This window comes from Pelobates fuscus, chromosome 5 (assembly GCF_036172605.1).
Source record: "Pelobates fuscus isolate aPelFus1 chromosome 5, aPelFus1.pri, whole genome shotgun sequence".
Lineage (NCBI taxonomy): Eukaryota > Metazoa > Chordata > Amphibia > Anura > Pelobatidae > Pelobates > Pelobates fuscus.
Genome location: NC_086321.1, coordinates 172760831 through 172783890, shown reverse-complemented (window position 1 = coordinate 172783890; position 23060 = coordinate 172760831). Strand labels below are relative to the sequence as shown.

At 39.0% G+C, this 23060-nt stretch overlaps 1 protein-coding gene across 2 annotated transcripts in view; it reads left to right on the top strand.

Annotated features, from left to right (window-relative positions):
• Window positions 1-22829, top strand: part of RBM19 (RNA binding motif protein 19) — a 44435-nt gene extending 21606 nt beyond the window's left edge. For both annotated transcript variants that reach the window (XM_063454704.1, XM_063454703.1), the window contains exons 13-24: window positions 1636-1732; window positions 1950-2060; window positions 2278-2478; window positions 2794-2917; window positions 3108-3271; window positions 3782-3842; window positions 3974-4053; window positions 4412-4467; window positions 5795-5911; window positions 7104-7209; window positions 12300-12420; window positions 20653-22829. In XM_063454704.1, the coding sequence (XP_063310774.1) occupies window positions 1636-1732; window positions 1950-2060; window positions 2278-2478; window positions 2794-2917; window positions 3108-3271; window positions 3782-3842; window positions 3974-4053; window positions 4412-4467; window positions 5795-5911; window positions 7104-7209; window positions 12300-12420; window positions 20653-20735 (1321 nt within the window). In that variant the 3' untranslated portion in view covers window positions 20736-22829. The remainder of the gene's footprint in view (window positions 1-1635; window positions 1733-1949; window positions 2061-2277; window positions 2479-2793; window positions 2918-3107; window positions 3272-3781; window positions 3843-3973; window positions 4054-4411; window positions 4468-5794; window positions 5912-7103; window positions 7210-12299; window positions 12421-20652) is intronic.
• Window positions 22830-23060: the final 231 nt, after the last annotated feature.

Below are 23060 nucleotides of genomic sequence, written 5' to 3'. Positions count from 1 at the left end.
AACAGCAGCAATCTGGGGTGGTGTGTAGGGTAAGGCTAAAGTGATCAATCGTTACTATTCAAAAAAAAAAAGAAATAAAAATGCTAGACCTAAATCTCATTGCCACATCTACAGAAAAGAAAAAGTGTGTGCTAAAAATTGATACACTCAATTGACCACTGCCTTATGGACTACCTATTCTGGCCCTTTGTGCTTTACACTACCACTTACTTAGGGTAACACTTCTTATTTTTTTGAGCACCCTGCCGAGCATTCCTCTATACTTCTATCCACTAGTTATCTATAGTTAGTATTCATATTTGTCCTAATAAATGTCTGGGATGTCCCTATTTTCCTTCTCCTCATCATTTTCTTTGTTGTGAATATCGTGGGCTTTAATGTTTAATGGGAGATTCATGTCTTCTTTGCGGACACATGTATTTCAAGTCTTTTTTTTCTTGATATTCTTAATTTGATGCTTGATGCTAACAGGTGATTTGCAGGTTGTAGTTGCTGTGGCCAGGTCACATTTATGACGCTGTTTCAGACACTTTTCAGAATTTGAACTGACTTTGAGTGACTATTTCAATTTTATTTTAAAGTTCAGTTAACATAGTTCTATAGTTAGCTGAAAAGAGACTTGCGTCCATCAAGTTCAGCCTTCCTCACACCTGTTTTTTTGCTGTTGATCCAAAAGGCAAAAAAAAAAAAACCCAGTTTGAAGCACAATTTTGCAACAAGCTAGGACAAAAAATTCCTTCTTGACCCCAGAATGGCAGTCAGATTTATCCTTGAATCAAGCAGTTATTACCCTACATTGAAAGATTATATCCTTGAATATTCTGTCTTTGCAGTTAATGATGACTTGTTGTATTATATATATTGTCTGGTAGACAGCCACTGGAGGCGGTCTTAACACTGCACTATAACCACTGCAGATTCTTTAGATTGCTAGGTTAAGGGAACAGGGAAAGTGCATACAGACCACTTCAATGAGATGACGTGGTCTGGGTGCCTATAGTGCTTTTCTTACTTCTTTCCATTTTTTGCCCTCTGAGTGCATGCATTTTAGTTTTGGAATTTGAACTCCCTTGTATTCAGCATTGTTGTGCCTCCCCTTAAAGGTTTTGTGGTTGCAAATAGTTTACTTTACGAATTGTTTCTCCTACAGTGGGGGACACCGGCATTTTGGGAGGGGTCTTGGGGGGTTTATGAAGGTCATTTGAGTAAACAGAAGTTATGTTTCATGACTGCTTAGGGACATATTTTTACCAATTTTAGAAAACTATACTGTGTACCTCTTGGTGTCCCTGTACATAGCAGCTGATAACTGCAGCAATTTCTATAACTTGCTGAAACTATATTATTGTTTATTCAGTAACTTACAATAAAGGGATACTTTAAACATCATAACCACTTCAAGTGCTTGTGGCACCTGGAGTCCACAGCTGTTGTTTCCCGAATTCCCCTTAAACCAGTCCCTTCCAAGTCATACCAGCCAGTGATAGGTTGGCAGTGCGAACTCAGAGGAAGTGGGAAGTATATTGAACTGATTTGTCTCTGTGCAGCACACTGGCACTCTCTATTCAAAAGTAAGCTTAATTGGAGCAGCGACTTCTTGTTTCTGAAAATGGGTTCTTCTTTTTACCACTTCAGTTCACATAACTGGAATACGCTGTTCATGGGAACCAGCTCGGTGGCAGATGTGATTGCGCAGAAGTACAACACCACCAAAAGTAAAGTACTGGATCATGTGAGTGCCCATCCCTGCCTCTGTACATAATGGGAATTAATCTGCAAACATGGGAACTGGCAATGCATGTTCAACAAGTATATTTACTCTCTGTGTGTGTGTGTGTGTGTGTGTGTATGTGTATATATATATATATATATATATATATATATAATATGATATGTTGATATATTCCTGCATGCGGCATTGTTTTGTAATATTTTTTCCATATTTGCAGGAAGGGAAAGGAAGCATGGCTGTGAGAGTTGCATTGGGTGAAACCCAACTGGTGCAGGACATGAGGCAATTTCTAACTGAAAATGGAGTCAGTCTAGATTCATTCAGCCAGGTAAAAAGCTGCATTCATAAGATCATGTTTCCAAAGGACAAGGGTAACTGCCATTTGTTGTGCATAGCTTTCTTGCACATCTCCCTGTGTGAGAGTATTACATATGGATATGTTTTCATGTTTTCTCTGTCACATTGTAACTGTAGACCTTGTCTGACAGCTCTTTAGATTTTGTTTATAAAGCTGACATCTAGTGCCTCTCCCATATTATGTTTAGGCTGTAGGACCACGCAGTAAGACTGTGATTCTGGTAAAGAACCTCCCAGCAAACACGCAGGTGGCAGAACTGCAGGAGGTGTTTGGACGATTTGGTGACCTTGGGCGTTTAGTCCTGCCAGAAGGGGGGATCACTGCTATTGTGGAATTCCTTGAACCAACCGAAGCAAAGCGGGCATTCAATAAACTTGCATACACAAAGGTAACTGCATCTTACTTTGAAGAGTTAAGGACATGGACCCTTTGTAAGGTTTTCAAAATACTTCACCGACCAGGTCTATGAGAGTGTCTGAAACGAATATTCCATGTAGCTCGTGAGAAAACCAACATAGACAGACACATACTTGGGAAATTATTAAAGCTTTCTGTTAAATAAGGAATTCCTTGCTTTTACCTCCGTATGAGCCAGGAGTAATTCTAGTGTACTCAAGTCACACTGTGCTGTAACTGCATCTTACATATTTCTCTTCCAGTGCTCACCTTTTATTGAGATTTGTTTATCTTGTTTACCTTACAGTTTCAGCATGTTCCTCTTTACCTTGAGTGGGCTCCAATGAATGTGTTCAGCACTCCACCCACCCAGAAGAAAGCTGAAGCTATAATAGAGGCAGTGCCAGGAAAAGAGAAAGCTAAAGAGGACCGTAAGTGAATCATCCATGATGTCTGACCGTATGTCTAGTACATTACCGGTTCTAGCACCTTTTAAACTTATCCCAGATAACTGCTGAAAATAGGTGATTCATTATACATCGCCCCATTTGTTGCTCATCAACCTGGTTTCACACTACTCTTCTCCTATATTATACTGTGTTCCACAATTCTGTTTTGAAGATGATGTAGAGGATGCAGAAAGCCAACCACAGAATATCCCAAAATCACAAGAAAAAGAGGAAGAGGAAGAAGAAGAAGAGGAGGAAGAGGAGGAGACTGTTCCAGGCTGTACTTTGTTTGTGAAAAACTTGAATTTTAGCACCAATGAGGAAACCCTTAAAGAGGTAGAATATGCAGTATTTGATTGAGCTACAGTTATGCAGGGATCTTCATAAAAAAGTAACAGTTTCAAATAAAATATATAGTACATTTGATTGCTTGACCTTTTTTATATGTTCAGAACGAAAGAGGTGGGGAGATCACTATAGTTTGCTTTTAACAAATATGTGCGGACAAAACCCCTGTTTGAAAATAGAAAATGAAACAATTATACAATTTGCCTGTTTCTCAACTAGTGATGGCTTAGGTTCATGAGCTGTGTCGTCACATGTAGCTTATGTGGCACACACAGCACTGTGGTCAATTCAACACACAGCTGCATATACTCTGTCTAGTTAACCTGCACAGAAATCCTTTTTTTTTTTTTCTCTCTCTCTCTCTCTTTTCTTTTCTTAGATCACTAGCATGTCCTTCACTTTTTTTTCTCTAGTTTCAAAGTTTAGTCTCCATTGAATGTTGAAATATTGCAAATTAAAACCATTGAATGCATGAATAACATCTGATTTGTTAAACAGGCCTTCTCAAAGGTTGGGGCTGTAAAAAGCTGCAGCATATCCAGAAAAAAGGACAAAAAAGGTATAAATTAGCCAGCGAATTCTGTTTATTATTGTTATTCTTTTATGGACTTTCACATATAGCATATGTATCCAGCAGGTAAAATGTGACGCAGGTGCAGTATTAACAGCCAATGGTTATATTCTTCCTAGGTTCTCTTCTATCTATGGGTTTTGGATTTGTGGAATACAGGAAGCCAGAGCAAGCACAAAAAGCTCTACGACAGCTACAGGTGCGTATACAGAACTTAATATATACGGCGGTCTTGCATATGTACAGAAAAGCTATATACCTCATAAAGTATGAGTCTTATTACACGAACAGCACATTTCATCTCACAGCTTTAGAAATAGAACATAGCATACTGCCACCTGTGGGTCTCATTGGTTTAGAGGTGACACGAACTCCAATGATGCAGACCTATCTGGAACTTGCAGTATCTTCTGCGCTCTACCTGTCCTGGGGAACTTGCATTCTGTCCAAACAGAAATATATTAACACATTACTAAAACACATAGACATTGTTTGACTGATTTTCCCATCTATAATGTACTTTGCAGCAATTAATGGACTTCTTATTCTACCTTTAGCATTGCACAGTCGATGGGCATCAGCTGGAGATCAAACTTTCTGAAAGAGCATCCAGGTGAGTTACCTTAAAGAGCACCCCCTCAGTGCACAAGATTCTATTAGGGATGGAGAATGCAGTACACGGACTCATAGAACTCTCTACCTGCTGCATCCTGTATTTTACTGAATTGAGAAGGACAATAAATACCACTTTGGAATTTGGTAATGCTGTATAAGATTCTGAAAATGATTTTAAATGGCAGGGTATTTTACATACAAGGTAATCATCAAACGGAGCTGATATCTTTCACTGTGCAGCTCGTTTGTTAATCTAGAATTCATATAATCTGTGGATCTCCTCTACAGATCAAATTCAACTGACTTGATTCTCAGGCTGCGCTTGGCAGAGGCTCATGGACCTTGCCTAGCCTGCACTTAGGAGCAAATATCCGTATTTAATGTAAAAACTGTATTTAATGTAAAAAGCCCAATTTCCATCCTCACATTTTATGTCCAGGGTAGCATTTATGTCCTGTTACTCAAACAAATGATATATCCAGTCAAAGTATCAAACATTTTAATAAAGTATTTTATTAGTGGTAGAAGATACTAAAACAAAATAAAACTCTTAACTTTTTCTTTTTAAATGTGAAGGAAAATATTTTTGGAGTTCCATATACAATTATTGATAGATAATTCGCTACGTTTATACACATGCCATGGCGATACAAAGTTGCCCATGTAGCTTGCCATGACAGTCTGCTCGGCACGCCTAAAGCAATGTTGTATATTACTCAATCAGCTAGAGTATGAATGTGAACATTTAAAAAATAAAGTTTGTCACCTTCAGGCACCATGAAGATCTTAACCAACATGTTGCCATGGTTACAAAGACACTTGACTGGTTGGTTTGGTTGTTAATGTAGTAGCCTTCGTAGCTGTATATAGATAGATACCATGTTAATTTAGATTGGGGAATTCTAGCATGCACCCTATGCTGTTGTGATGTTAGAGGGGATATATCTATAGCATATAGAACGTAAACTGCACCAAATGCATACTTTGGCAATTTAATTTATAAAATGCTTAACTCAGATGAATATAGTGAGATTTATCTTGTCTTTAAGTTTGTCCGGTAGAGCCTGTTTAAACAGAATGCTACATGTTTAGAATGAAATTTGTACAATACATATAACATACTTCAGAGTCTGATTAGAAATTATAGAGAAGGGCTGGCCAAACGAAGGTCCCCCAGCTACAGGCACAACTCCTTTTTAGGTCACCTGTGTCAGAGAGCGTTCAGAAGGAAATGGCTGTGGGTTGCAATTCCTGGTCTTAGAATTGCATTTTACTGAAATGCAGATTTTTACAGATCAAGGCCATTTTGATTTCTCTTTCCACAGACCAGCAGAGACAACAGTGCGCAAAAAGCAGATTTCTAAGAAGCAGCAAAGTTCTAAGATTCTTGTTAGGAACGTTCCTTTCCAGGCTACTGTCCGTGAGATTCGAGAATTGTTCAGGTGAGAGGGCAGAAGCATTTCAGCTTGCACGCTGTTGACATTTGATGTTCCTGGGAGTGATCAGCAGGGGGCACTATTGCACTTTATTTATACTACAGAGTATGTGTTGCTTGATTTCTGCTGCAAGGTAGCGTGTAATGAATTCAAGCTGTTGTATCATGCTGTGTGTAGCGTTACCCATATAATGCTATTGTGACTTTTGTTGTACATATCTGAGTGTGAATATATGTGTGATTGTGCAATGCAGCTTGTAAACTTGTATCCCTCCCCCCAAGTGTGACATTGTATGACCTTCTACCTTTTCGTAATATCACCATGTTTGTCAACACTGCAGAGTTTCACGCTTGCTTGTCTTATTGTTCCTCGTGTCCTTGGTGTGCAGTGAAGACATACTGCTTTCTTTTTGGAAATATTCTGGGGATGGGCTCAGGCTGACTCGGGTGGGAGAAGGGGGCAAAGGGGAATATCCACCAGGACCTAAAAGATTTTTTGGCAAGAATGACTTCCAGTAAGTGAAACATTCCAATGAGGATTTAATGCATGACACATTAGATCCGGTATTTCCATGTAACAGGATTACCGTAAATCCAAACATTTTAAATTTAAAAAGGTTGTTTCTGGATGGTCTGGCCAAGGCATGGTGCATAATCACCCAATTTTTTTTTTCTTTGACGTTATGACCTTAATGTCATTTTGTTTAGTGGAGCAATTAATTTAGCACAAGAATATTTTTTTTTATTTTCACAATTTCATTTATTAACACATTGTCAGGAGTTTAAGAACAAATTAAACTAAGATGTAGTGGTGCCAAAATCTGTAACACATGCCGAGCATTAAAGGGCACCAGGGTAGCAAAGGCAGGCGTTAAGAATACTTTCACTCCTAAAGAGACACGTAGTGTGTCTCAAATGCTTCCACTCCTAAAGAGACACATGTAGATGTGAGGCCATCGCTTGTAGTATGCACCAAAGTTCATGGAGAGTTTTAAGATGTTATGGTGGAAGTATTTGTTAAACATTCTTAAAATAGACAGGCAGTATTGAGCCTTAAATCTGACACTTTTATTTATATTCCTTAGAGATAAATCCCACTTTGCAAACTTTATATTGATTAGAAGCAAATTTAGCTTGAATCCATTGTCCTGATGCTAATTTGCACATTTTATGATTTATTTATTTATTTTTGTCTGTAGCACATTTGGTGAGCTGAAAACCGTACGTCTGCCCAAGAAAATGGCTGGCACTGGGGCTCATCGTGGTTTTGGATTTGTTGACTTTGTTACCAAACAGGATGCAAAGGTGAGAAAAGATCCCACAATGTGAAAGTCAAACATCCAAAACCCGTCTAACATTTTCTAATATTCAGACTTTAAGTCTAACTAGGCAAAACATTACTCCTTGTGTGTTTTGATTTAGTATACCAAATTTTATTTCTTCATATTGGTTTCCTTTCTCTAAGCTGCTGGCAACACCTGTGTTTTTCCATTGCTGAATTTTGGATTATTATTATTATTACTGCTATTTATAAAGCGCCAACAGATTCCGCAGCGCTGTACAATTAGTGGAGAAACATACAATATACACAGACAAATACAAGAGGTAGAGAGATGAGACTTGCTGCCGGTTGGCATGTTGGTCATTTCTAACCTGTTGAAACTACCTATTTCTATCTTTATATATCTATATATATTCTATCCTCAGCCTTACTTCTCCGTGTGTCCCTAACTTTTTATCTCCTCACATCTTTCCTCTTACCACTTCTGTATTGCTGCATTCTCTGTTTCTGCTTTATCATGTTTCCAGCCTCTCCTCTATGCTTAACCCCAGCTTGTCACACATTTCCCTTCATTCTGTGTGTACCTGTGTGTATATTTTGGCTCCCTGTGTACCCTTTTAAGCTGCATTCCTCCTTTCACTGAGCAATTTCTTCCTCCCCCTCTAAACATTGGGTGTTCTGTTATCAACCTCCCCCTTCTTAAATAGCTGTTTTCACACCGCCTGTTTCCCAATTAACAAGTGATGCATCTGTGTAAATAAACAGGCGCAGGGGGGGCGATGTTTAGATGCTATTTATGTTGCACAAGATCTTCCAATTACAGCCTCTTACTTTCTCACGTCTCGTAATATTTGGCTCAGACTGTCTCTCGGCTTGGCCTCCTTTTTTCTTGTCTAGCTGTTATCCAAACTCCCGCAAGCGCTGGCAACCTGTCTGACCTAGTGAAAGAGAAAAGCTTTTACATGTAGGTCCCAAGAAATTGGGGACAGAGCGAGTTTGGCAGTGTAGTATTATTGCCGGATGTACCCAATCTGTCCTTTTATTCTCATTTCAGAACATTTTTAGGTTGAAAGGATAAATCTGAAAGATGTGTACAGTTTTAGTTGTTAAATCTTCTAGATATTCGTCTTCTTCTTATGGTGTGGAACATATCTCCAGAAGAGATGATGGATGAATACTTAAAGCATTTCTAAAAAAAAATAAAAAAAAAAATAGCACGATTAACTTGTTCAGTTTATACCCTTAAATATTTGATATATGGCCCGTATTGCTGGAAAGGTCTGTATGCCATTCATAGAGCCACACCCTTTGGGTTATTCAGAAAAGTGTAAGCTTTTAAAACTACAAAGTGAATTTCACTTTTTAGGCCATAAAAAGCAGAATTAAAGAAATTCTCCAAGCCCGCTATGGTTTCAGTTCAGCTAATTTTACCTAGATCATAACCTGTATAGCTTGGAGGAAAGACAAGACAGGGGGGATATGATAGAAACATTTAAATACATTAAGAGAATCAACACCGTAAAGGAGGAGACTATATTTAAAAGAAGAAAAATTACCACAACAAGAGGATATAGTCTTAAATTAGAGGGGCAAAAGTTTAAAATAATATCAGAAAGTATTACTTTACTGAGAGGGTAGTGGACGCATGGAATAGCCTTCCAGCTGAAGTGGTAGAGGTTAACACAGTGAAAGAGTTTAAAGGAGCACTATAGGGTCAGGAACACAAACATGTTTTCCTGACCCTATAGTGTTAAAATCACTATCTAGCCCCCTTGGCCCCCTTTGCCTCCCTAAAGATAGTACAATCTTACTTATATTCAGGTCTGAAGCTGCTGCCTCTGTCTGTGAACTTCCTCTGACATCATCAGAAGTGGTGGCCTGATCCAACCACAATGCTTCCCCATAGGATTGGCTGAGACTGACAAGCAGGCAGATCAAGGGCAGATAGAGGTTAACACAGTGAAAGAGTTTAAAAGAGCACTATAGGGTCAGGAACACAAACATGTTTTCCTGACCCTAAAGTGTTAAAATCACTATCTAGCCCCCTTGGCCCCCTTTGCCTCCCTAAAGATAGTAAAATCTTACTTGTATTTAGGTCTGAAGCTGCTGCCTCTGTCTGTGAACTTCATCTGACATCATCAGAAGTGGGGGCCTGATCCACAATGCTTCCCCATAGGATTGTCTGAGACTGACAAGCAGGCAGATCAAGGGCAGAGCCAGCACAATTCAAACACAGCCCTGGCTAATCAGCATCTCCTCATAGAGATGAATTGAATCAATGAATCTCTATGAGTAAAGTTCAGTGTCTGCACGCAGAGAGTGGAGACACTTAATGTTTGGATGCATTTTAGGCAGCCATGACCCAGGAAGGATCTCAAACAGCCATCTGAGGAGTGGCCAGTGAAGTTATCACTGGGCTGTAATGTAAACACTGCATTTTCTCTGAAAAGACAGTGTTTACAGCAAAAAGCCTGAAGGTAATGATTCTACTCGCCAGAACAAATTCAATAAGCTGTAGTTGTTCTAATGACTATAGTGTCCCTTTAAGCATGTGTGGAAAAGGCATAAGGCTATCCTAGCTATAACATAAGGCCAGGGACTATTGAAAGTATTTAGAAAATTGGGCTGACTAGATGGGCCGAATGGTTCTTATCTGCCGTCACATTCTATGTTTCTAATATTACATGACACTTGAAATTCACCTTGAATTCCTGACAGTTCACACTTTAGTGAATAATGCTGCCTAATATTTGAAAATGTTGGTTGAGGAAAATATTCCCACTTAGAATTTTCTACCATGGCAGAATGCCTAAGTCCTGTTTGTTACATCAAGATTCACGTTGACAAAAGGTAATCAAATACATTTTGTTTGTATTATCTTTTTTTACATTTAACAAGATTTAAATATAATGGTGTAAATCAAAATTTTAAAGATATGTGCACACAGTCTCTTCTCATTATGGGGGGGTTGACACCATAATATATGTCATCTGCAGTTCTTCTGTTGAGTTATAACCTTCAATTATGCATCCTATTTTATTCCATTATTGTAATATTTTTCTCTGTGATTATTTCAGTTGATTATGATGCAGTGATCACTTTGAAACATGCCCTGTGTACTCACTGCTCTTGCTTCCTATGATGGGACTGGTTTACTAAGTAAAGCAGTTACGTGCACACAAGTCCATAAGCACGGGAAGCACAAATTATCAAATGTTCCCTGTTTGATCCCCATGACAGCTGTAGTCAGTAGGTCACACTGCAGGAGCACCTAGTAGCATACAATTTTCCTCTTCTGTAATACCTTAAAATCAAGGCCTTAGATTGTTGCATGAATAAAACCACAGTTTAAAACAACGGGGACTAAAAAATAAATAAAAAGGCTACAGAAGTATGGGCTAAAAGTGGTAAAAAGCCAAATTGTTAATTTGAAAAGAAAGAGGGTTTAAATTTTGGTAAAGTGATTGGGAGGAATAGAATAAAAAAAGTGTTGGAGGAGAAAGTTTGAATGAAAGCCAGAAAAAGAGGGCAGAGAGGATGATATGATGGATGGAAAAGGAGAAGGCATAGCAAGATTGGAAAAAGAAGAGTGGTAAAGAGTGCGATGGATGGCAGGACAGAACAGAAGAAGTGAATTATGGGGTTGGAAGGGATAGGGGTGGGATAGACTGCAGTAGTGTAGGTGGTAAAAAGACCAGAAGAATAGAGAGTGATAACTGGATTCAGGAAATGGCTGATGAAGTAGCTTTCTTATCCAACTGTTGTGCAGTTCTCAAGGAATGTTATATGGCTTCCATGAATAATAATACAAATTATCCTGTGTTTCATCATAATTGTTTGTGGAACTGCACATTAAACAGTGATGTGCATAGTTTCTTTAACTACTCGGTATGGGCTGTTAAAATCTAGATTTGTTAAGCATTATGTTTTGCCATGTAGTCCTTTCATTTTGTGTGGAATTCGGTCAAATGTGGTCTTCTTTCACCCTCCTTTGTCAATAAATGAAATCACTAAAAAAGGGGGTTCCCAGGAAAGTCATCGATCTAGAGCAGTTATTAGTGGGTAGAAATAAGGGTACTCTGCTCAAAAATGACAAACCTAAATATATCAGCAGTATTTGATTTAACATGCATTACAACTTAGTGCTGGACTGGGCTATCTGATTTCTAGAGGGCTTTTTATGTGTTGTTCGTATGTGATAGCAGTGGTGATTGAGCAGCAAAATATGCTATTCAAACCAATTTGAAACCATTTTCTTCTGGTGTGTTGTGATACACTGATTCAAGCTCTTGGTAAAGTGACCTAGACTAATACAGTAAGGGCACTAGACATCTGCATGATATAGGAACAAATATGTAAGACATGGCAAAGGATCAAGTGGTGTAGAGCAGTCTGCTAGGAAAATTATCCACTTTTTCACAGATTGTCTCCTGATTAAAATTATAAAGTGTAGGTGTGTATTTATACATTTTGAGAAAAAATAGAACCACATCCACATTATACATTGCAAGTCAAAGAGAGAGCCCTTAATGGACGTGCATATCTATCTATCTATCTATTCTATATCATGTATATGTGTGTGTATATATAGATATATGCAAAAATACCAAAGTATTGCAGTATGTAATGATACCTTTTTTATTGAACTAACATAATATTTCAAATACAAGCTTTCGAGGGTTTTCCTTTCTTCCTCAGGTCAGCCGCATATACATAGATAGATATATAAATATACACACCTTCCAACAGCATCTATAAAAATAATATAATACAAGGCACTGGTGCTCACAGGTTGGTGCAAATTTATTTTGCACAACAATAGGTCCGTGTGTACATTTAAAAGTGGTTTGTGTGTGTTATATTTTGTGTATATATAGATATATGTAATACTTTATAAATGTCTAAAGAAGATGATGTATGAATTTTGACATTTAATATCGTTCATGATCTGGTAGTAGCAGGCATTCACAGCTCCAATATATGAAAAATGAATGTATGTTATAAACTTACATTAATGTTGTTATCTGTAAGTCTGTCATACAACTGCATATTCTATATGATGTACCTTCTATACAATCGAGTCTGACTAATTCATGATTATTTGTCTGTACAGAGAGCATTCAATGCCCTGTGTCACAGTACCCATTTGTATGGGCGAAGACTTGTACTGGAGTGGGCAGAGGCTGAGGAGAGTCTGGAGACACTGAGACGAAAAACAGCCGAAAACTACCATGGTAAGCAAAGACCTCATCATGAGACTTTCCATTCTTCTCCAGCTTTCTCCAATCCATCCTTATTCTCCTGCTATACAACATGAGCTCCTCTGACCTACCTCTGACATTCATACTTCAATACTTTTCATGTCCATGTTATATTAGTGCTGCTCCTCTAGCTCTCCCATTCACTTCTCTGTCACGTCTTTTCCTGTACCCCATTTATAATTGTTTTCCTAATCCTTTCTTTAGGTAATAACTCTGTTTTAACATTATTTGTCAGTGTTACCCCAAACTCTCTGATAATCTAAAGGTAAAACAGTACTAAACTGTATAGCTGTGAATAAACCAATAATCATGTGCGTGTATACACGTTTATAGTTCGTGGCAAGGTAGGAGCTAAACATGTAATGTCTTTCTTTTATTCTGCTTTGCCTTTGTGTTTCTTCTCCCCCTGCCACCAAAATAAAATGTAGTTATGCACACCTTGTATTAAAGAAAAGAGAGGTGTTATTGCCCTCATACCTCATTATACATTTACTTGCTATGGGAACCAACAGCTGTGAAAGAGCCGAACAGGGACCATTTTATTGCAGCCTTCCACACATGCGCACAGCCGACACTTGAGAATCACTTGTGCATTGTCCCAATTTTAATACATGCTTTCAAGTGTTACTCCTTTAGAAAATGAATATTATTTTTTAATTATACACTACAGCGTTAAAGAGCACTTTTCACTTTTTCTGTGAATGACTGTCTAAAACGAACAAATCTCCTGGAAATCCCATGTGAATAATATTTCCGTAATTTAAGGACATTTATGCAATGACTTCTTAGACCACTTTAAACGTATACTGCAGCGCTATTTTAGCTATACATCTACATTATTCCTATATACATGTATACTTTTTCAGTCGTTCAATGTAAAAGCTATCTCAAGTTACTGAAGATAACATATTCAAAAGTGAAAGCCATTTGTTCAGAGGGTTGTACATCTTTGGGGAAAAAAAAAATATTAAAAAGAAGTCATATCTTTTAGTAAAAGTAAAAAAAAATAGGAATTTAATTTATTCTAATCCACGAAAGCATTAAGGAGTTTATGCTCTAAACACAATATTGGAAATATATTTAGGTAAAACTAATAGAGCTGTGACTATACTTGTGCTCTACTCTTTTTGCACAATGCTGCCATAATTTCCTTTTCACCATGTGCAGTGAAGGGCCCTGGATGTGTGCTCTCTAATGCTGAAGGTCAAGGAAAGATAGGGATCATGGAAAGGGACTAAATAGATAAACGAAACCGTGTGTAGAAGCTGAACTTGGCCTTACTGGAATTTAAATATCATGCAAAAAAGTAAACATTAAAACAAAATGGTAGACAAAATGCACCGTCCACTCATCCGTAAAAATATACAAATAGCCCAGACATGACAGATTCAGTTCAGTAACTTTGAACCTGACGAGCGTGACTTGTTTTAAGTCGCTTTACAATGACTGAATAGTACACCACTCTTCCCGTGTTGTCATCTGGATTGCAAACCAGAAGATGTACATGTTTTTTTCTTGTTTAATAGAAACATTATATATGTAGGGGTCTCAAACTACCATCTCACAGGTCATTTTTGACCACCTATGATTTCTGTGTGTATGCATGTGATTTCTGAGTGTGGTGTTTTTTTTTCCCCTTTCTTTCTGTACGGGAGTGTGTATCAATGTGTGCAGAGTTAATGAATGACTTTGTGGGAGTAATAAAGTGCGATGTTGCGTTAATGCTGTAGGCGTGGAGTTAATTCAGAATTGTGCGTTGTTAGTGCTGCAGTTGTATGTGTATTGGAGTGTGTGTGCCTAGAAATGTTAATCTCTGAGTGCCTAGTAGAGTATATCTGTGTGTGCACATTATAGAGCAGTCACCTTGGGAGAAGATGACTAGTGCACCCAGGGCCAGATTAAGAGCCCAGTGGGCCTGGTGCTGACAATTATGACGGGCCCAATTACAGAATGATATCGACCAAAAACAGTAAAACACTCCCAAGCGTCACGTATCTGATGGAGATGGTGCTGGAGAGAAATAAAAAAGCAGCTATAAGAAAACAAACACTCTATGCTAATCTCTCTCTATTTTATGTTTTCATCTTTCAAGTAAATCCATAACCCCCAACAGCAGTGTCCAATCAAGCAGGAAGTCAATGGGCACGGTAAAAGGGTGTGCCACTGACACAAATCACGTAACCTGCCAAAAGGGGCGAACATGCCCAAAAAGAGGACACGTCTGCACAAAGAATTAGAAGGCCAACCTGGCATGAATGCATGTCAGGCTACCTGCCAATCATGCAGCTGGCCAACTAAGGGCATACTATGCAGGCAGCACCCTGAGCTTGGCATAAATGCATCTAATGATGCGCTCGCTCAGCGCTTTCTAAGGACTGTCCCCTAGCAATCGCTGGTCCACTTGTCTCCTTACCTTCTTACTAGCAGGCATAAGCTCCTGGTATATAGTCTGGGACAGAGAAAAGCTGTATGTAGTGAGTGTAGAAGAAAGGGAACACGCCATAGTGTTAGAGAGACCAAAGTCAGCATTACCTTAAACCCTTAAGGACACATGACATGTGTGACATGTCATGATTCCATTTTATTCCAGAAGTTTGGTCCTTAAGGGGTTAAAGGATCACTATAGGGTCAGGAATACAAACATGAAGTCATGACCCTATAGTGTTAACACCACCATCTAGCCCCCCTGGGCCCATCATGCCTCCATAAATATAGCAAAATCTTACTATATTCAAGCCTGAAGCTGTAACTCTGCATGCTGTTTGCCTCATAAAAAAGCAGTCTGCTGACATCATTAGAAGTGGTGGCCCGATCCAATCACAGGATTGGCTGAGACTGACAAAGAGTCAGGTCAGAGCCAGCATGATTCAAACACAGCCCTGGCCAATCAGCATCTCCTTAGAGAGATGAATTGAATTAATGAATCTCTATGAGGAAAGTTCAGTGTCTGCATGCAAAGGGAGGAGACACTGAATGTTTGGATGCATTTTAGGCAACCATGACACAGGAAGGATCTGTAACAGCCATCTGAGGAGTGGCCAGTGAAGTTATCACTAGGCTGTAATGTAAAGACTGCATTTTCTCTGAAAAGACAGTGTTTACAGCAAAAAGCCTGACAGTAATGATTCTACTCACCAGAACAAGTTCAATAAGCTGCAGTTGTTCTGGTGACTATAGTGTCCCTTTAACTATATTCACTGTCAGCCTGTCCACACAAGTTGTATTTCCATGCATCCCTCTTAAGTTTCCATACTTAAGTAAGAGTATGTGAAAAGTAGTTAGGGTTGCCACCTTTCTTGGAAAAAACATACCGGCCTTACTAATTTGCATAATTAAATATGTATGGGTGACATCACATGATGTAAATCACAAGGAGTGACATAAGAGAAAATGCTGTAAAATCACCAAAAAACTACTTAGTTTGATTCTGCTGTATAGATGGATTCCTCCCAGTGCCCCCCATGTCTCCCATTGCCCTCATGACTCAGTGCCCCCATGTGTTGATAACTCCAGGTCTCAGTGTTCCTATGTATCAGTGTCTCATTGCCCCATGTCTCCCAGTGTCCCCTAGTGTCGTGTCCCCAGGTCTCCCAGTGATCCTATGTATCACAGTGTCTCAATGCCCTATGTCTCCCTGTGTCCCCATGTATCCCAGGGTCCCCATGTCACTAGGACACTAGGAAGATGGGGAGACCTGGAGACACCAGTGACACTGGGAGACTAGGGGACTCTGGCTGGGACACATGGGGACACTGGGAAAATAGGGGACACTTGAAGACATGGGGACGCAGACACCAGGGACACAGACACTAGAGACACTGGCTGGGGGACATGGGGACATTGAGACATGGGGACACTGAGACACCATGGCCACAGACACCAGGGACACTAGCTTGGAGACATTGAGACACTTGAGGCACTGGGAGACATGGAGGCACTAGGAGACATGGAGACAGTGAGACACTGGCAGACTGGGGGCACTGGGAGACTAGGGGTCACTGGGAGACTAGGCACACTGTGTCCCCATGTGTCTGTGTCATAATGTCTCCCAATGTCCCTTAGTGTCTCAGTGTCTGCCATAATGTCTCCCAGTGTCCCTTTGTGCCTCAGTGTATGTCTCCTTGCATCCTTTTCCCCATTCCTTACTTCGCTGAGCTGTAGGCTGTCTCTGCAGGGTGGGTGTTGCTGTCTGGACTCTCTGTAGCTGCACCCCTGCAGATCAGTGAGTAGAGATAGGCAGGGAGGGATATACTGGAACTTCCTATCCCTGCCTGTCTCCACATACAGCGACCTCTACTGGCCAGTGCTGGTATTGCAGAGTAATCTCTTGTTTATACTGAGAAAAATACCAGCATTTGTATTGCCAGTATCACTGCAATATTGGCACCAGCCAGGCAGCCTCAAATACTGGCTGTGCCAATAAAATAAAAGAAAGGTGGAATCCCTAAGAGTAGTGTGTGTGTGTGTGTGTGTGTGTGTGTGTGTGTGTGTGTGTGTGTGAAAAAAAAAATGTAAAAAAAAAAAAAAAAAAATTTTTTTTTTTTTTTTTTTTTTTTTAAATCAATGGGCCTATTCCATGGGCCTGGGCCTGGAGCTGCAGCTCCATCAGCCCCTATGTTAATCCGGCCCTGAGTGCACCCAAGGTTTGAGACCCCCAGATGTAGATTTACAGAAAAAAAAAAGGATGGTTGCCATTTAAACATATTTTTTTCAGTAAGCGTTTGCACATGTAAAAAGATTTGGCGGTTTCATCTCTCCATAATGCTTATGTTGCTGTGGTTGAATAAAGAGTTGTATACTTTATTCAGACTTCTAATTCATCATGATCATTTCCTTTATCTGTCACCTCTTCTGCTTTAGAGGGAGAGGCAGCCCCCACATGCTGTTACTGATTGTCTTGAGTGTTACTCTTTCTGTCTGTTAGAGAAAAGGTCAATGCAGGATAGTGTGAGTAGGAAAAAGTGAGCACGCATAATGCACGTGGGATAATATGGGCGAAACAATCCTTCACATCAGTGAGATTACGGTACATCCTGGTGGACCTGCCAATCCCCCATAACAAATATCTCTAAACACTAGAGCTTGATTGGTGTAGTCGAGCCCAGGACACACAACGTTTCACTGAGGCCCTAATCATGTTACTGAAAACACCAAATCACCAAATTAATATACACCCTAAACTCTGATAGAATCTAAAAAAAAAAGAAACAATATTAAAATAAACAGGCACCAAATGTATTCAGTTCACAGTGGGAGACGCTAACTATTGCTGTACCCATTTCTTCTGTTGCTATTAGAAACCAGAAATAACTGACAAAATGCTATTTGTTCTCCCTGAGTTTTCCAATGACAAATGGCTCAAGACTCTGCCGGTTGTGTCCTTTTATTTTTTTTAATATAAGTCCCATGGAATTCCATCCCAACCTGCACCATATGATCATTGAATTTGGTTATTAATCACTTCACAAAGTTAATGTTGCAATACCCCTAAGCTTGCAGGATTTAAAGCACTGGAAAAATATGAATTGTCCTGGTTTTAAAGAATTGCAGCCTTTGAAATAATGACCCACCCAAAGCTTCCTGTACCTATTCTAGACTAGACCACGTTTTAAACGCAGTCTCTCTTGTTGTTTAAATCAATAAATATTTTCTATATCAAGGTCTGTATACCTAATCTGAGCATCCATCCCTGGGTGAAATGAAGCTTTATGGTAACATGACCAGGTTTACTTTAACTGCAAGCAATAAATATATTATTTATCATATAGGGTAAAATAAATATTTAATCGCCAAGGCACCTTTCTAGCCAATGCTTACCTTCCCTCCAGCGCCATTGTAATGTTGGATTTGTGAGAGTTATAATAATGTAACACCTACATTGAGCCGCTACATATGCCCTGTCCCACCCGTACCACACAATAGGCCCTGCTTAGGAATACTTCACCAAAGATGGCACACATTCCCAGTGACATTAACTGATCAGCATCAAATGACAACTGCAGAGAAATGCTGAATGAGTGCATGTTCAGGGATTCCTTTAATAACACCAGTAAGTTCAGAAGAATAAATACCCTGTTCCCACCATGTCATTCAAAGTTGGATGTGTTTGTACATGCAAGAAGGTCATGCGTTTAGACAGGAAGAAAGAGGATTTAGTCTAAGGTAAATGAAAGGTGTTTTTTGTGTGTGTTTTTTTTTTTTACCATAAGAACAATAAGATATCAAATTCTGCCTGAAGAAGTGGTTTTATCAGAGTCCATACAGATGTTCAAACAGCTACTAGATGCATACTTGTAAAAACAGAATATTCAAGGATATAATCTTTCAATGTAGGGTAATAACTGCTTGATCCAAGGATAAATCTGACTGCCATTCTGGGGTCAAGAAGTAATTTTTTTCCTAGTTTGTTGTAAAATTGAAAGTGCTTCAAACTGTGTTTTTTTTGCCTTCTTTTGGATCAAAAGCAAAAAACAAATGTGAGGAAGGCTGAACTTGATGGACACGTCTCTTTTTAGCCTATGTAACTATGTAATTTTCGTGTTATCAGTATGGCTGCTGAAGGAGTGGGCTAGGAGTGCCAGGGAGGACCCTATGTTTTGTCCAACTGCTCCAAAACTTTTTGACACAATTACCTGGTGATGGTGCATGTAAACACATAGCACCATAACCACTACACTGAGCTATTGTAGTTATTGTTCTTAAAGTGCCCCTTCAAAGAAACACTAGTCCAAACAGTAATTTTTAAACATATCATGTTATAGAAAACCTACATAAAGCTGAATGGTGTATTGGGGGGAAAAATGCCATTTACATTCGTAAACTGTGCGTGCGTACATTCGTTCATGCCATTTTATGCTCGACATTGTCAGTGCTGAAGTGTTGGTTACTAGCAATTGCAGTTTTCAAAGCCAAAATAAGCTACTTGCAAAAACATTTACCATAACAGTGTAATGATACTTGTATGGGAAAATCCACTATAAATGCCACTTATAGCTATAGTTCTTTTAAACCCATGTGAAAGGATAGCCAATGCTCAAGGGTTAAGCAGATAAATTGGCCAGCCACTGATAATTAAGGTCTAGCTTCATCAGGAGCCTATGAGACACAGTCACCTTGCTTAACCCCAAAACGGGATTAATGGCAGACAATGTTTGTGTGGCTAATTGTGTTTCAGATGCTGATTGGCTCAGATCTTACTGTGTGACTGGAAACCCCTGATCCCATGATTGCGCTGTTTTGGAGAGCTATGTTACTTTTAATAAAAAAAAAACTTTGGGTTCTAAGTGATGTAATGCTTGGTGCCAGTCTATACAATATATATTTATATCCATGCAGTTTGTTTTTGTGCTATTCACTCTGTACATTTTACATTTGTTGTCCCCCTTTCAAATCCCCCTTTTTCCCACCCACCTATCTATCTTGATATCCTTTCCCATTTCTCTACTTTCTCCTCTTTCCCGCTTCTCCATTTATTGCTTTACCATCCTTACTCGTGCTTTTATCCTCATTGCGCTGGATATTTCCCCTCCATCCCTCCTCCCTCTATTTCTCTGTCAGCAACGGTGTCTCCTAGCAGGTTAATTAGTATTGACTAGTTTTCTGCATTCTGTAAACATGTCAGTCAGTCGGGGCCTCCCATTTCATCCTCAAAGGAAGGAACCTCCCGAGAGAAGTCGACAGGGCAGCAGTGAGGAATAATCCAGGGGATTTGGGGAATATTGGCTGTGCTGTTCGCAGAACAAATCACTCTCGCTTACCATATCCATCAGGTTATTTTCACTAGTCATGGTTTAGGTTAACACACCAGCAATGTAGATTCTGTGACCGTTCTCATTATAGTTTGTAAAAATAAAATACACTTAATATACTTACTGTATAAATAATTACATTTATAGCCAATGAGCTATATAATAATGTGTTAATGGGAAAGGGGCTGAAAACTCGAGGTTCCTTCAATTCCTTCTTGGCATTGCCCACTTATATTTCTGGTGCCTGTGTGCCTTAATAAATTGCTTCACCACATGCCTCTTTGAGACAATATAGTTGCAATTTGGAGTGTTAGCAGTTCCTGGAGAGGATGGGGCTCTGTGGTGGTGCTGCTTATTGCTATTATTTGGCCTAACCAGTGACTATTAGTTGTATTGTCTACATTGGTCTGTATGTTCACTGGTTGTCTCACTTTCATTTCTTTCTATTATTGTACAGCAACCCCCAAAAAGAAAAAGAAGGCTGCTGAAGTGATGGACGATTTTATGGAGAGCATGGAGCCAGATAGTTTGGATGAATAGGATATGGATTCACGCTCGCAAGCAGATCAACTGGTACAGCTGGCAGGACCATGGCTTTTTAGAGGGCACAATTGCTCTTCAAACCCGTATGCATGTAGATGTCCAGCCAGGGTGAAGGACATTTGCCCTTTTTTTTTTTTTTTTTACCTTGTTATGGTTGTATATTGAAAGTTTGAGAAGTGTGACATAAACACGAAGGCTTATACTGTTCCCTCTTGGGCAGGTGGTGTTAATCATCAATCCACAGAACATTTTATATATAGCATGAATGTATATATCTTTTTTTACGATTACTTAAGAATTTTCAACAAATATACATCAGTATAGCAATAAAGACTAAATAACATTTCAAAAGTTTAAGCCACGGAGCGTCCTGATTATGGGTGAATTAGCTTAAAATAATAAGTTAAAGATGTATAATTGAACAGATGAGAATTTGCAAATGTATGTATAATATTTATAACATGCGTCATGTTTGTGCTAACTGTTGTGAAAAAGCACTAAAAAAAAGTTCCCTTCACTTGTGTTTAAAAAGTAACATTTTGTTGTACTGTTATATTTAAAGGCACCATAACAATGTATGCTCCTTAAATAGATTGCATGGAGATCCATATTATTTGAGACTTACAGCAAAGAAAGAATTGCTCTAGCAACAACTGTCTCTCTCATCGCTTTTAGTGAGCCTGCAGTAGAACAAGCTCTGTTCATGAAAAAACATGAATGAAGCTGCTTGGTAAAGTAACTGAAATCAGTCATATGTTCAGGGCTCACATTGAAAACAGTGCTCAATTGGCTGAGATGTTCCAGCCATTTCTTGATTATGAGGCAGAGTGCACTAGGGCTTTCCTAAAAGTGTCAGCTTGTCAATGGTAAGCAGTTTTATTTAATTTATCATTTTTATTAATTGGGGGGGGGTAGGCGGTGTTGGTAAATGGATATTTTAATGGAAATATGGGGTGACCATTCCAAAGACAGACTCCATAATGATGCCCCCACCCTTTATAATGCATTCTTGACAAATCTAAGGAAAAAAAGGAAGTGACCTTACCACTACTCCCACGAAGCGCAGTAGGGAGTCATAGGATATATGTTTTAGTCATGATTGAAAGTACTGAGCTGCCAAGCAGCTTATAATAACTTACCAAGTAGCTTAATTCTTTTTTGCAAATGAACATACTCAAACTCTGCTTGTAGTTTCTATTAAACTCCTGCATAGCCAGTTAGGAAGTTGCTTAAATAAGGGTCTACTCTGATGTGAGGTTACTTAAATGAGTACCATTGAGTTGATTAAAAAGGGTTTGTTTAACCCAGGAGGAATATGAAAAAAGCCAGATCTAAACATAACCAAATTTTACTGTGTTATTTATCCTCTTCCTTAATCACCCACACTTTTCTCACGATGTGTGCTCTACTCTTTTTGCACAATGCTGCCATAATTTCCTTTTCACCATGTGCAGTGAAGGGCCCTGGATGTGTGCTCTCTAATGCTGAAGGTCAAGGAAAGATAGGGATCATGCAAAGAGACTAAATAGATAAACGAAACAGTGTGTAGAAGCTGAACTTGGCCTTACTGGAATTTAAATATCATGCAAAAAAGTAAACATTAAAACAAAATGGTAGACAAAATGCACCGTCCACTCATCTGTAACAATATACAAATAGCCCAGAGATGACAGATTCAGTTCAGTAACTTTGAACCTGACAAACGTGACTTGTTTTAAGTCGCTTTACAATGACTGAATAGTACACCACTCTTCCCGTGTTGTCATCTGGATTGCAAACCAGAAGATGTGGAAATTTAAATTCATGCTGTTAAAAAAAAAATAAAAAAAGAAATTCTTCATTGGTATAAATCTATTTTTATATGTACTATGACGCATGTCTGTTTAGTATTAACATTCACGTATTTATTTCTATATCTACTTGCAAATATTTGCAGATTGTGTTTGCATTTCTACCACTGACGTGTTACTGTGTGTTAACCTGCCAAGATGGTCTTGTGATTTTGCAACCATGTTCTCCAATGATATTGCAGAATTTACAAAATCTGTAATTTAATAGTAAAAACATCAATAAATTGATGCAAATACAAAATATTTACATTTATTTTTGCTGCCATTTTGCACAATATCAGTTTCTTTTTCGATGTGTCTCAGCCCAGTCTGTTTGTTTATTGTATGTTCACATCTTCATAGCAGTGTGTAGACATATATATGCAGACAGGTGGTATGTACGTGCGTTGTGCAGGTAGTTAGAAGGCTCTAGGCAGGGACAGATGAAGTAGGATGAAGCCCTCCCCCCGGGCCCTGTGTGATTGACACTTAC